Below are 12,406 nucleotides of genomic sequence, written 5' to 3'. Positions count from 1 at the left end.
ATACTAGCGCATGGCCGAGCCGCCATGTGACTCTTTTATAGCGGCGTCCTTCCGGGACTTTCCCAGTGGACCAATCCGAGCAGGAACGGGGCCTGCACATGTGATCTCTGACTTCCAATGAGAGGTCGTTCCATGAGCATGCTCAGTAGGGGAAAAGCAGGACTTAGTCCCTGCAGCATCTGCTTTCTGCTGACTCACGCATGATACAATAGCAGAGCCAGGAGGAGCAACCAGACGCTTAGCATTAACCTGAGCAAGGCGCTGGGACAGACATCTCTGCTGAACAGCCTCCTCTCCGGCTGGAGAGGAATGGGAGACCGCAGAAGGCAAGGCTTGAGTTCCTTCCTGTGCAGAGGCAGGAACCCCATGCCTAACACCTTGTCTCCTATAAAAAAATGTAAAACAAAAAAACAACATATACTCACCTTAACGCCCAATCTCCAATACCCATGTCTCTTATAAAAAATAATAAACCATCATATACTCTCCTGTCCCACGTAATCCAGAGTGTCCTACGGTGATCTCACATGTAGAACAGACACATTTGGAAATGTGACTGCTCTAACAGGCTGTCCGCGATACACTGATAGGAGAGTCATCATTCCCACAGTGTATAGCGCTGAGCTGCCGAGATTGTTTCATCTGCTGACGCCGGTGATCTCACTTAGTATTGGGGTGTCATATAGACGCCTCTCGATTACTAACCTGTGGGCTTGATGTCACCTGACAATACAAACCTCCCCCCAACCATTACCCCACTTGCCGCTGCTATGGGCAAGTGGGGAGAGCGATGCCAGGCGCCAGATTTAGCATATCTTATAGATCAATGACAGCTGCTGACACCAAACCCTATAATCCTATTACCCTGATGCCACACTGCATCAGAATGAAAAAGGTGGTGTTGAACCAATAAATTATGTGGCGCCCCTGAGGATTCAGTTGCCACAGAGGTACTGCACCTCCTCCTGAGGTGTGGTACCCCACCATCCAGGTGAGTTGGAGGCTCCAACACTCGCATCCCACGCAACATGGTAGTTCAGCAAAGCCACATTGCGGCTCCCTGCTTGGAGTGTAGCAGATCACCTTTGGTGGCTCCCTGCTTGGAACACGAAACGTGCTGGGAGGCGGGTGGAGTTTAGAATACATAAAGAGCGGGAAGGTTTACGTAGTCAGTCAGTAAGAGAGTCAGAGAGAGAGTCACTCGGAGAGGAGTGAGGATCCCTGGAAGAGGGATGGAGGAAGGAGTGCTGCAGCTGCCTCAGTGATCTGAGCCAGCTGGCACAGGAAAGGAAAGAAGGAGAAAGACATTGGACTGAAACCTGATCTTCTATGAGAGAGAGGGATTAGTACGGAACGAAGGAGTAAAAGGGAACAGAGAGGACGTGGGTTAGAGGAGAACCCTGCCTAGAAGTTTTAAACGCAAGGCCGGGGCCCGGTCCCCGAGGTTGTATGGGTACTGAAGGTCCTGCAGCAGACACCGGTGGAGTAGTGGGCTGTAAATGCACTACTCCCATCTAAGACTTGGGGGCACAATAGCAACGTGGATAGTGAGCCGGGACTCAGGAGAGAGGAGTTCCCGAAGCAGGCTACAGCTGTCTGCCGCACAAGTAGAGTTCTTGGGAACATCTGTCAGGAGGCACTCCAGTGTAACTCAGTACTGGGAGTACTTCACACTTAAAGGCGCTATAAGAGGAGACGTTCAGAAAGGCACATGTTGGCGGAGTGTTGGAAGGGAGCATTCCATCTGATCTGGAGGTTGACTGAGTCCCTGACCCGGAGGACACAGCACGGAGGCAGGCATCTGTGTGTGCTACAGACTGTGAGTAAAGCTTTGGAACTGCATGTCCTGGTGTCCTCCAATTATTCCTGCGCCAACACACCCCTGTACCACTACTTCGGGTATCAGCTTCTACACCGCCTGCACCTCTCCTCTGCCCCTACATCTACACTGCCCTGGGGCTACAGCTCCACCTGTGGGGAGCTCCATCATCTTGGCTGCCACACACCACCAGCCCTAGAGGATCTGCATGCAGCGACGGCCCAACATCCCACTTGACGAACACCACAGGTGGCGTCACAAACTATTCCATTAACTATAAACCACCATTCAACACCCCTGATTACAAGGGCGCCCAGGGCCACGAACCGGGTCACCGCTGCTGTGACACATCCCCCTGACACCGGCCCGGTACCGAGTACCCCACGGCCCTGGGAGGGCGACCCAAGTACATCACAAAACTTCTTTATTTAGCTAAAAAAAAAATTCATTGGGGTACAAAAATGCTTGCAAGAAAAACGCATACTAAACAGTGGCAAAAAAGCACCAAAAAATGCGTCAAAACGTGTTTTTGCTGCCAAGAGATGCAGAAACCTTGCAGTAATTTCTTCAAGCAAATACTCAACGTGCACACACATGTAAGGAGAAGAACCAGGTCAGGCGTACCTTTTCCGTGACGGATCCGGAACTGTCGCGGCTGTCACCTTCGTTGCATGGGGGAAAGTTTAAGGTCCTGGACCAGTTGTTGCACTCAGTGACGGGGTGCGACTAAGCTTAAAATGCTGTGGTGCACGGGAAATGAGGGAGACTTGGCAGGAACGCGCAGCGCGCAGGTGGAGAGAGTGAGTGCTCTGACCTCAGAGCATCGCGTTGGAGCAGGCCCAGGCCTGAGGGGCCACTGCGCCACAACCAAGGCTGTCGACAGACACTTGTCCCGTGTCCGCTGACACCACTGACACCGTTGACACTACTGACGCTGCTGATACCGCTGACTGTGAGTCGTGGGGCCCGTGGGAGGAATGTAGACACACGCCCGTACTGGCAGGAAAGCCAGATGACCCGTTTTGAACTGAGCCCTAATAAGACCGCATACAGTCGCTGTGCAGTGTTAACCTCTGCCCAGGATAGAGACTTTATCCACTCCGTCCCTTCATGCTCTGAACCCAGGACTGTCACCAGGACCATGAGGAATCACCGCTGTCACCAGGATCCAGGACGCAATCTTCTCAAGAACAACACCGGACCCCATACGCGCCACGGCCTTGGCACCAACGTATACACCCAGGACTCCAACTGCTGAAGTCACTGGTTTGATAAGTTTATTACTACTGAACTGCTTGCCTTGTTTACCTAAACCTGTTTTTCTTAGTAATAATATTCCCGCTGAAGTAAGCCCTTTCCCCACTTCTCCCTGCGTGGAGTGTCCACTGTATAATTACACCCCCTTTAACCCTTGGTCTACCTCTGGTCCGTTACTGCATCCAGCGTTCCTGCTCAACCTTATACTCACATCCTTAATCTCTGACAATGGCATCTAAATGACATCATTGCCAATGCACGCGCATGCATTGGTTCCAATCAGCACCCCGTCCCATTGCGTGTTCTCCGAAATCTAGAACGGCTGCACAATGACATAGCTGGCAGTTGCCATCTTTAAAATCCTGGCAGAATGCACTAGATAAAGCAAACCTTTTTGTTAAATACAGGAACTTAGAAAAATGTATAATATTTAAATGTGTATTATTTAACTATTTATTTTTTTACATTTCTCAGGGAACCTCTTTAAATAGTTTTCGATGAAGAACGTTTAGACCAGGAGACAAAAACATGACAGATAAGAAGAGTAAGAACATTTCTCTGATGCGATATATTACATAGTTTCTTACTTTCCTAGTACTGCTGATTTATGAAAAATAAGCGTAGTTACTATGTAAAGTAAAGGTCCTTCTTCATAACCTATTTTCCGAATGAATCTAAAATGAAGAATTCACTTTGCAAACATTTTCATGTGAAGTATCAGTTCATACATTTAGAGGCTTAGCAAGAAGTAGGGGTTCAAATGGATGACAATATGATTTCAAGATCTGAAGATGTAAGGTTTGTTAGTCTGTTAATATGGAGACACAGGACTTTACAGGAGCTATATGCAATGGCATGTAAAAGTTTGGGTACCCCTGGTCCAAATTTCTGTTAAGCAAGTTGAAGATGAAATGATCTCTAAAAGGCCAAAAGTTAAAGAAGACACATTTGCTTTGTATTTTAGGCAAAAAATTGTAATTTTTTACATTTTTAAAATTACATAAAGGAAAATGTGCAAAATGCAAAAGTTTGGGCACCCTTGGAGATTTGTGCGCTCAGATAACTTTTACCAAGGTTTCAGACCTTAATTAGACTGTTAGGGTTATGTATAGCTTATTCACTATCATTATTAGCAAAGGCCAGGTGATGTAAATTTCCCAGCTTTCTAAAAACCGAGCCTCTTCTAACCTTGCATAAAAAAAAAAAATAGCAGGCATGGTTTCTTCTAAGCAGCTGCCTAGCACTCTGAAAATTGTGGCGTCCCATAAAGCAGGAGAAGGCTATAAGAAGATAGTAAAGTGTTTAAAAAAAAAGGAAGAATAGGATCCACATGGCTGTATGGATAAAAAATACGTAACTTTATTTCACATGGTTAAAATTTTTTTCTAGATAGTTAAAAAACATTGCCCATTCTGACGTACATTTCTGGCTGAAACCCCTAGTTATAAAATGTGGCAATTACCTTAATTAGCTGTTAGAGTTATGGCTTGTTTTCTATTACCGTTAGGACAGGCCAGGTGATGCAAATTTCCCAGCTTTCTAAAAACCCAGCCTCCCCTAACGTTGTGCCAAAAACTGCAGCCATGGGTTCTTTTAGGCAGCTGTACATTGTTCTACTGTTCAGAGACACCTGCACAAATATGGCCTTCATGAAAGAGTCATCAGAAGAAAACCTCTCCTGTGTCCTAACAATAAAATTCAGCTTCTGAAGTATGCAAAACATCATCTAAACAAGCCAGATGCATTTTGGAAACAAGTCTTGTGGACCAATGAGGTTAAAATATAACTCTTTGGCTGCAATGATCAAAGGTATATGTGGAGAATAAAGGGCACAGAATTTCAGGAAAAGAACATCTCACAAACCATTAAGCATGTGAGTGGATCAATCATGCTTTGGGGTTGCGTTGCATTGAATGGCACGGGGAACCTGTCACAGGTAAAAGGAAGAATGGATTCAATGAAATTTTAACAAATTCTTTATGTAAACATAACACCAGCTGTATAAAAGGCTGAAGTTTAAAAGAGGATGGCTTCTAAAAATGGATAATGATCTTAAACACATGTCAGAATCCGCAATAGACTACCTAAAAAGGAGCAAGCTGAAGGTTTTACAATGGCCCTCACAGTCCCCTGATCTGAACATTATTGAAAATCTGTGGCTAGACCTCAAAGTAGCAGTGCATGCAAGACGACTCAAAAATATCACAGAACTGGAAGAATTGTCCAAGGGTGAATGGTTGAAAATCTCTCAAACAAGAAATGAAAGACTCTTGGCTAGCTAAAAAAAACATTTGCAAGCTCGGCTGCAAAAGGGGGTGCTACTAGATACTAACCATGCAGGGTGCCCACACTTTTGCATCATTGGAGGTCACAGTAGCAAATGCGGAAAAGCAGCGCTGGTCCTGGAGGTGGATATAGGATTTTTTTATTACAATTAATTAAAGTAGGAGAAACCCCCTTAAGAATATTTTAACTCTGCTCTTATTATTGGCGGTGGTAGAGATGCTGTTTTCTGTGGTTTTTCACACATTTACCACATTGATGGGTAGTGTGTAAAATTCACATAGCTCAAGAGCACCATGCAGTTTCCCAGTAATGTGTAATATTGCTTGTGGTAAATGACAGCCCTCTTTTTATCAGGATCCTGACAGCGCCGGCGTACAGCCTCCGCTGAGCATGGACTCACCCGCACTGTAGGGACCCCTGGGGACCAGAATAGCCAGAAAGTATAGGTGCACAGGACCTTAGTGATGCAGTTTAGCAAGCCGGGGGGCGGGGCTTAGCATCCTGCTTTCACAGAAGACAGCAAACTCAGAGTCAGGCAAAACGGAGGTCGTTCACAGTATGGACAGCGAGGTACAGAAGGGGTAAACAGACGGGAGGTCAGACAAAGCCAAACGTCATACACAAGAGGGCGACACGGTACCAAGGGGACGAGCAGAGAGAAGTCGGGTCACAAGCAGAGAGTCATACATGAGAGGTAGCGCAGTACAAGAGGGACAGGCAGAACTCGTAACAGGGACAGAACCGAATCAAAACCGAACAAGCATGCAAGATATCAGGCACAAGGCACACGTACGCACAAGGTCAACTAACTCAGCCGTGGGAAGGAGTATAACTGACACCGGACCTAGGTCCAGTGAGCATTAAATAGCCGCCCTCTGCCAGGGAGAGGCGGAATAATTAACCCCCAATCAGACCAGGACGGGCCAAAGCGAAACCCCGTCCTGGATCATGACACTTTTCAACTCATTTATACTAGAAATCTCCAAGGGTTTAAACATTCTTGTCCCGATTCACTGTTAGTGATTGTTTTAAAGTCAATTTTCTTTTATTTCTTGTGGTGTTTGCTGGTGTTTTTATTTTTTATGCCAAATGCATCAAAATTGCCCACGCAGTTCATTAATTTTGTGCAAAATTAAAAAATTGCTCTTTTTTGTCTTGAACTTGTTTTGTGACTTTAGCGCAAAAGTTGTATGTACAGTTAAAATATCATAAAAATTGCATCAAAGTTTCAAGCGTACATAAAATTAGTCCAAGGAACACTGGAGTACATTTGCGACAAATTTTGCAACTTTTCGAAAATTCGCAAATGTTGGACCAGGCAAAACTATGTGGAAACCCTAGACCAGTGGTCCCCAACCTTTTTTGCACCGGGGACCGGTTTCAAGCAAGACCATTCTTCCATGGCCCGGCAGGGCGGGGATGGAGGTGTGGCAGGGGCGGGGCTTTGGTCATAAGGGGGCGGGGCTATGGACACGGTTGTAGTGTAGCAGTGCATACTTATAATTAAATAACATTTATAATGTGACTCAACTCACCATAGGTTTTGAATAAGTGCTCCATCACCCCCTTCTCCCCATCATTGCCTTCACCCCATCACTCCCTTCTCCCCATCATTGCCTTCTCCCCATCACTGCTGTCTCCCCATCATTGCCTTCACCCCATCATTCCCCTCTCCCCATCATTGCCTTCACCCCATCACTGCCATCTCTCCATCATTGCCTTCACCCCATCACTGCCATCTCTCCATCATTGCCTTCACCCCATCACTGCTGTCTCCCCATCATTGCCTTCACCCCATCACTGCTGTCTCCCCATCATTGCCTTCACCCCATCACTGCTGTCTCCCCATCATTGCCTTCACCCCATCACTGCTGTCTCCCCATCATTGCCTTCACCCCATCACTGCTGTCTCCCCATCATTGCCTTCACCCCATCACTGCTGTCTCTCCATCATTGCCTTCACCCCATCACTGCCGTCTCTCCATCATTGCCTTCACCCCATCACTCCCCTCTCCCCATCATTGCTTTCACCCCATCACTGCTGTCTCCCCATCATTGCCTTCACCCCATCACTGCCGTCTCTCCATCATTGCCTTCACCCCATCACTGCCGTCTCTCCATCATTGTCTTCACCCCATCACTGCCCTCTCCATCATTGCCTTCACCCCATCACTCCCTTCTCCCCATCATTGCTTTCACCCCATCACTCCCTTCTCCCCATCATTGCCTTCACCCCATCACTGCCGTCTCTCCATCATTGCCTTCACCCCATCACTCCCCTCTCCCCATCATTGCCTTCACCCCATCACTCCCTTCTCCCCATCATTGCCTTCACCCCATCACTGCTGTCTCCCCTTCATTGCCTTCACCCCATCACTCCCCTCTCCCATCATTGCCTTCACCCCATCACTCCCTTCTCCCCATCACTGCTGTCTCTCCATCATTGCCTTCACCCCATCATTCCCCTCATGGCCTTCTCCTCATGTCCCCATCTCCTCCAGGGCCAGGCTACACAAACACAGACCAACACACACACACACCCATCTCCTCCAAGGCCAGGCTACACAAACACAGACCAACACACACACACACACACACACAGACATACATGTACACACATTATACACACACACACAGACAGACATACACATACACACAGACACCACCTCTCACCTCTCACCTGCCCGCCGCCCGCGCTTCCTCGCACTGACACAGCAGCGGCGCGCTCTCCTCTCTGTGTCAGTCAGAGACAGGAAGCGCGGGCGGCGGGCAGGAAGCTGGACGGGTCCTTGCAGCTCCGCTCCTGCTATTCCCTCTTGCAGGCAGCGGAGCTGCTTGATCGCTCCCTGCCCGCCGCTAAGAGCTGCTGCGCGCCGCCCCAGCCCCCGCTATGCCACTGACCGCCCCTGGCTCACCTTGTGTCCGCGGACCGGCAAGGGCACTGCAGCGGCCCGGTGCTGGGCCGCGGACCGGCGGTTGGGGACCCCTGCCCTAGACTGTCCATACTCTATAAACCTGCCCCTCTCCTTCTTTCCCGGCGCAAAGAAAGACACTAACACACACTCTTCAACGGAAACATTTTATTGGAGAGTAACCAATCACAACAACTCTTTTCTTTTAACACCCAACTGTTGGAGGGGTAAGGTCGCAGCACTCCAAATTAACCATCGGAAAATTGTGGAGATATGTCACCGGACTCCCGGCACATGTTACCCATTCTAGCTTTTCCGCCACTGCTGCGACTTTCATCACATTGAGACAAAACCAAACCATATCCCACTAAACCATCCAAACGGGAGGGCGGGAGGGCTGCTCTCGATCCACCGGGGTCAAAGAGGCCGAGAGACCCCAAGCTCATCAATTTATACGTTCTGAAAGGGGAGGAACCAGACCCGGAAGAACCCTTTTGTCAGCCAATGAGTGCATCACCATTAAGGTAAGAGACCAAATCTCTTAACCCTTTCCATGCGCCCCTAGGAAAGAAGGAGAAGGCAAACTGACTCCTTCTACCCACGGTTGGCCAGTCAGTGGACCCCCACATATAAAGTCAGGCTCCCTCACATTTTGACAAAGGCATAAAAAAGTGACTTTAAAAAAAGCCATAAATGAAAATAAGAATTTTGCACAAGAAAAAAAAAGTGAAACACTAAAAACTCGACAAAAGAAAAGCACAAATGCAATAATTCACTGGGCCCTCTGTGTTTTGGTGGCAGCAACTGCTAATGTGAGTGATAATTGTTTACATCAGATATCCAACCCCGATGCAGCATTTTTTTCAGGTTTAACATGGATTTCTCAAATGTTATTGACCGGTCACTGTATATTATTGACGTGTTGAACAGATCATCAGTATAATCTCCCGGCACCTGGACAGCAGTAAATACCGTACTTTAAATTCTTTTAGTCCAATTTTCACCAGTTTTTAGAATGGACACAACTCTCAATGGTGACTTTTTCATTTTCGACAAATTTATCAAATGATTTGGGCCTTTTACAAGTTGTCCTTTATGTGCACGTAGGTTTCTGATTTTTACATCAATGTAGCATTTCCAAATGTTTTAGCAGATTCATTAAATTTGCCACAACTCTACTCCATTTTTACACTGGGATTTTACGTATGACAGGTATTATGGCCCGTATTTTGCAAAATGTGCGACTTTCTGCTGAAAAGTCACAAAACCAGTTAAAGACAGAATAAAAGACAATTTTGGGCTTTGTGCAAAATTCATGAATCGTGTACGCCATGGCGTAAAAACGACAAGTAAAAAAAGAAAAGTGACTTTAAAAAACACCGCAAATGATGAAACAGGCTCTTAGGGTACCGTTACACTTAGTGACGCACCAGCGATCCCGACAATGATTCAACCTGTAAATGGTCACTAGTAAGCTGTCAAACAGTCAGATTTACCCAACGACGCCGCAGCGATCCGTATAACGACCTTGGCAGTTGTTGGGACCTTGTCACACAGCAGCGATTCTGACGACTCCCGCCTGCGTCCATGATTTCTGAGTCGCTAACGAGGTTGCTCGTCAGTGTCAAACACAGCAATGCATGCTGGCCAGCGGGACACCAATGATCAAAAAATGGCTCAGGATATTCGAGCACGATCAGCGACATCGCAGCGGGGGCCGGTCACTGCTAAGTGTCACATGTAACGAGATCACTGGCGAGGTTGCTGTTGCGTCACAAAATCGATGACGCTTCAGCGATCTCGCTAACAATCCCGCTATGTGAGATGGGACCTTTAGACTGCAGCTCATTCAACGTGTGGCACCCACTTCCAGATACTGAAGAACGGATTTTATTAAAAAAAAAACCAGCATCTGCAGCTACACATTGAATGCACCTTGCATATAGGTAGCAATATACCGGATACTGTGACGTGCCACTGCCCCTTTGTTCTGGTGAAACAACCACTGATCAAGCATTATAGTCAGCATATTATTTACTGTTCCTTATTCCTGGTTATCTTGTATGGTGCCCAATTTTCCAGTGTGCACCACTTCCCCAAAACCAGCTAAAATAGTACAAGGTCCAGTTATTATGCATATGTAATAAATAAAGCATCTTCTTGCCATAGACTTTCGTTAAGTCATTGGATAAAAATGTTTTTTGCATCCACAATAAATCAGGAGTCATGCAGTCCTTACCTTAGCCTCAGTCACTTCCATATGTGATAATCCAGGGCCTGGCACCACATCTCCTCGAGCTGGTATAAATGGAGGTGGTACTCTAGGCACTAAAGGAGGAGGCCTCTCAAATTGATGCAATCCACTGGCCCCAGGACAGGCTTCTTGTGGGAGGTTGCCGTCAGACTGGGGTAACTGGGAGTGAACATTTTGGAGAGGAATCTGAGGCACTCCCACGTTGTAGCTCTGAATTTGGGTTAGATGTGAAGGATTATGAACTTTTTGGACATTCTCGATTGGGGGCTGAAGAGGAAGCTGTGTGCAAATCTGTTGTAGAGGGGTTTGTGAGGGATATGGGTGTGATAATAAATGAGGACCAATCTGAGGTTTAGCCATGGGCTGATGAGAGCTCAGAGTCTTCATTTGGGGTCGGGCTTGGGGTGCAGGACATACTTTGGGGTGCGGTGTCTGCTGGTTATATATTTGGTGCTGATCAGAGCACACCTGTATGTTCTGTATTGCACTGCAAGAAAAAATAATAATTCACAGCATTAATTTAGTTAGTGGAAAGATTGATACGTTTCCTGGAGGTCTCTGACATATGTATAATGTATATCACTTCACCTATTCACGTGTAGTGAATTCAATAGGCGACGTATAATATTACATGGCTCCCACAGTCGTAATCAGCTCATTATGAGTGAAGCTGCAAGACCAAAGGGCATTGTTTTGATTGAAGAATGTACCTGTATGTACATTTTTTTTATTTTAACCGTTTGAGGACTGGGACATTTAGCATTTTTGCGCTTTTGGTTTCTTTCCTCTTCCTCTGAGAGCCATAACATAATTTTGCATCAATATAGCAATGTTAGGGCTAGGTTTTATTTACCAGACAATTTGTAGTTTTCAATTACATCGCATAATGTCCTGAAAAATGGGAAAAAGATTACAAGTGGGTTGAAATAGTAAAAAAAGTGACATTTCACCATTGATTTTGAAGTTTAGTTTTTACAACATTCGTTGCACAGTAAAAATTGCCTTGCGAAATGATTCTACAGGTCAGAGCAATTACCGCGATTCCAAGCTTGTCTTGTTTTATGTTTTGGTGGTTAAATTGTGTAAAAAATATAAGATTTGTCACCATTTTCAAAGACCTGTAATGGTTTTATTCTTCTAACATTGAACCTGTGCAAGGGCCTGCTTTTTTTTAGATATTCAGTTGTGGTTTTTATTTGTACAATTTTGAGGGTATAAAGGACATTTTGATTGCTTTTTGGCAACTCTGACTTTCTGATGTATTTCTTTTTCTACTCTGCTTACTATATGGCCTAATTAATTTAAATTTTTCATATTTTAGAAAAATATCAGATGGGAAAATGGGGTGATTCAAACTTTTATACTTTTTTTAATATATATTTACATTTTTAATTCCATTTGGCTTATATGTTTAGGCTTCTTAGGGGACTTGAAATAGCAGTTTTTTTGTTCGCATTATATATCATAATAATACTTTAGTATGCCAATATCTACTAAAAATGACAAGCTCCAATGAAACCCAGTCAAGGAGGAATGCCAGTAAAAGTATGTCAGAGACAAACATACATTGCTAGGATAGTACTGACACATGCTGCCCACGAGTTGGACAGCATAGATCAACTGACAGGTTCGCTTTAAAAATAAAAACATATTATAATAAATCTGACTGTCTTGAGGATCATTTTCAACAGCAGTTTAATAATTTGCTTCATTTCCTGATTAAAAAGAACTATGGAATATTATAAGATTGTATACACAAAGGATCCGATTTATCAAGCAGTTATTGCCAGAATTCTTTGGGCTTGGCCTGGACATGTCACCCCTATAATTCTGGGGAAATTATAAGCAATTTACAGCCTCTAACACGCTGTCCCGTTA

General features: G+C 45.6%; 1 protein-coding gene across 1 annotated transcript in view; it reads right to left on the bottom strand.

Annotated features, from left to right (window-relative positions):
- LOC141095295 (autoimmune regulator-like) overlaps positions 1 to 12,406 on the bottom strand; it is a 134,048-nt gene that overhangs the window by 15,511 nt on the left and 106,131 nt on the right. Inside the window, 1 exon segment of the mRNA XM_073581235.1 lies at positions 10,514 to 11,015. Within this exon segment, the coding sequence (XP_073437336.1) occupies positions 10,514 to 11,015 (502 nt within the window).

The sequence above is a fragment of the Dendrobates tinctorius genome, unplaced genomic scaffold, assembly GCF_039654945.1.
Source record: "Dendrobates tinctorius isolate UK_male_01 unplaced genomic scaffold, ASM3965494v1 ptg000069l, whole genome shotgun sequence".
NCBI classification, from domain to species: Eukaryota; Metazoa; Chordata; class Amphibia; order Anura; family Dendrobatidae; genus Dendrobates; species Dendrobates tinctorius.
This window is presented reverse-complemented; position numbering and strand designations above follow the sequence as displayed.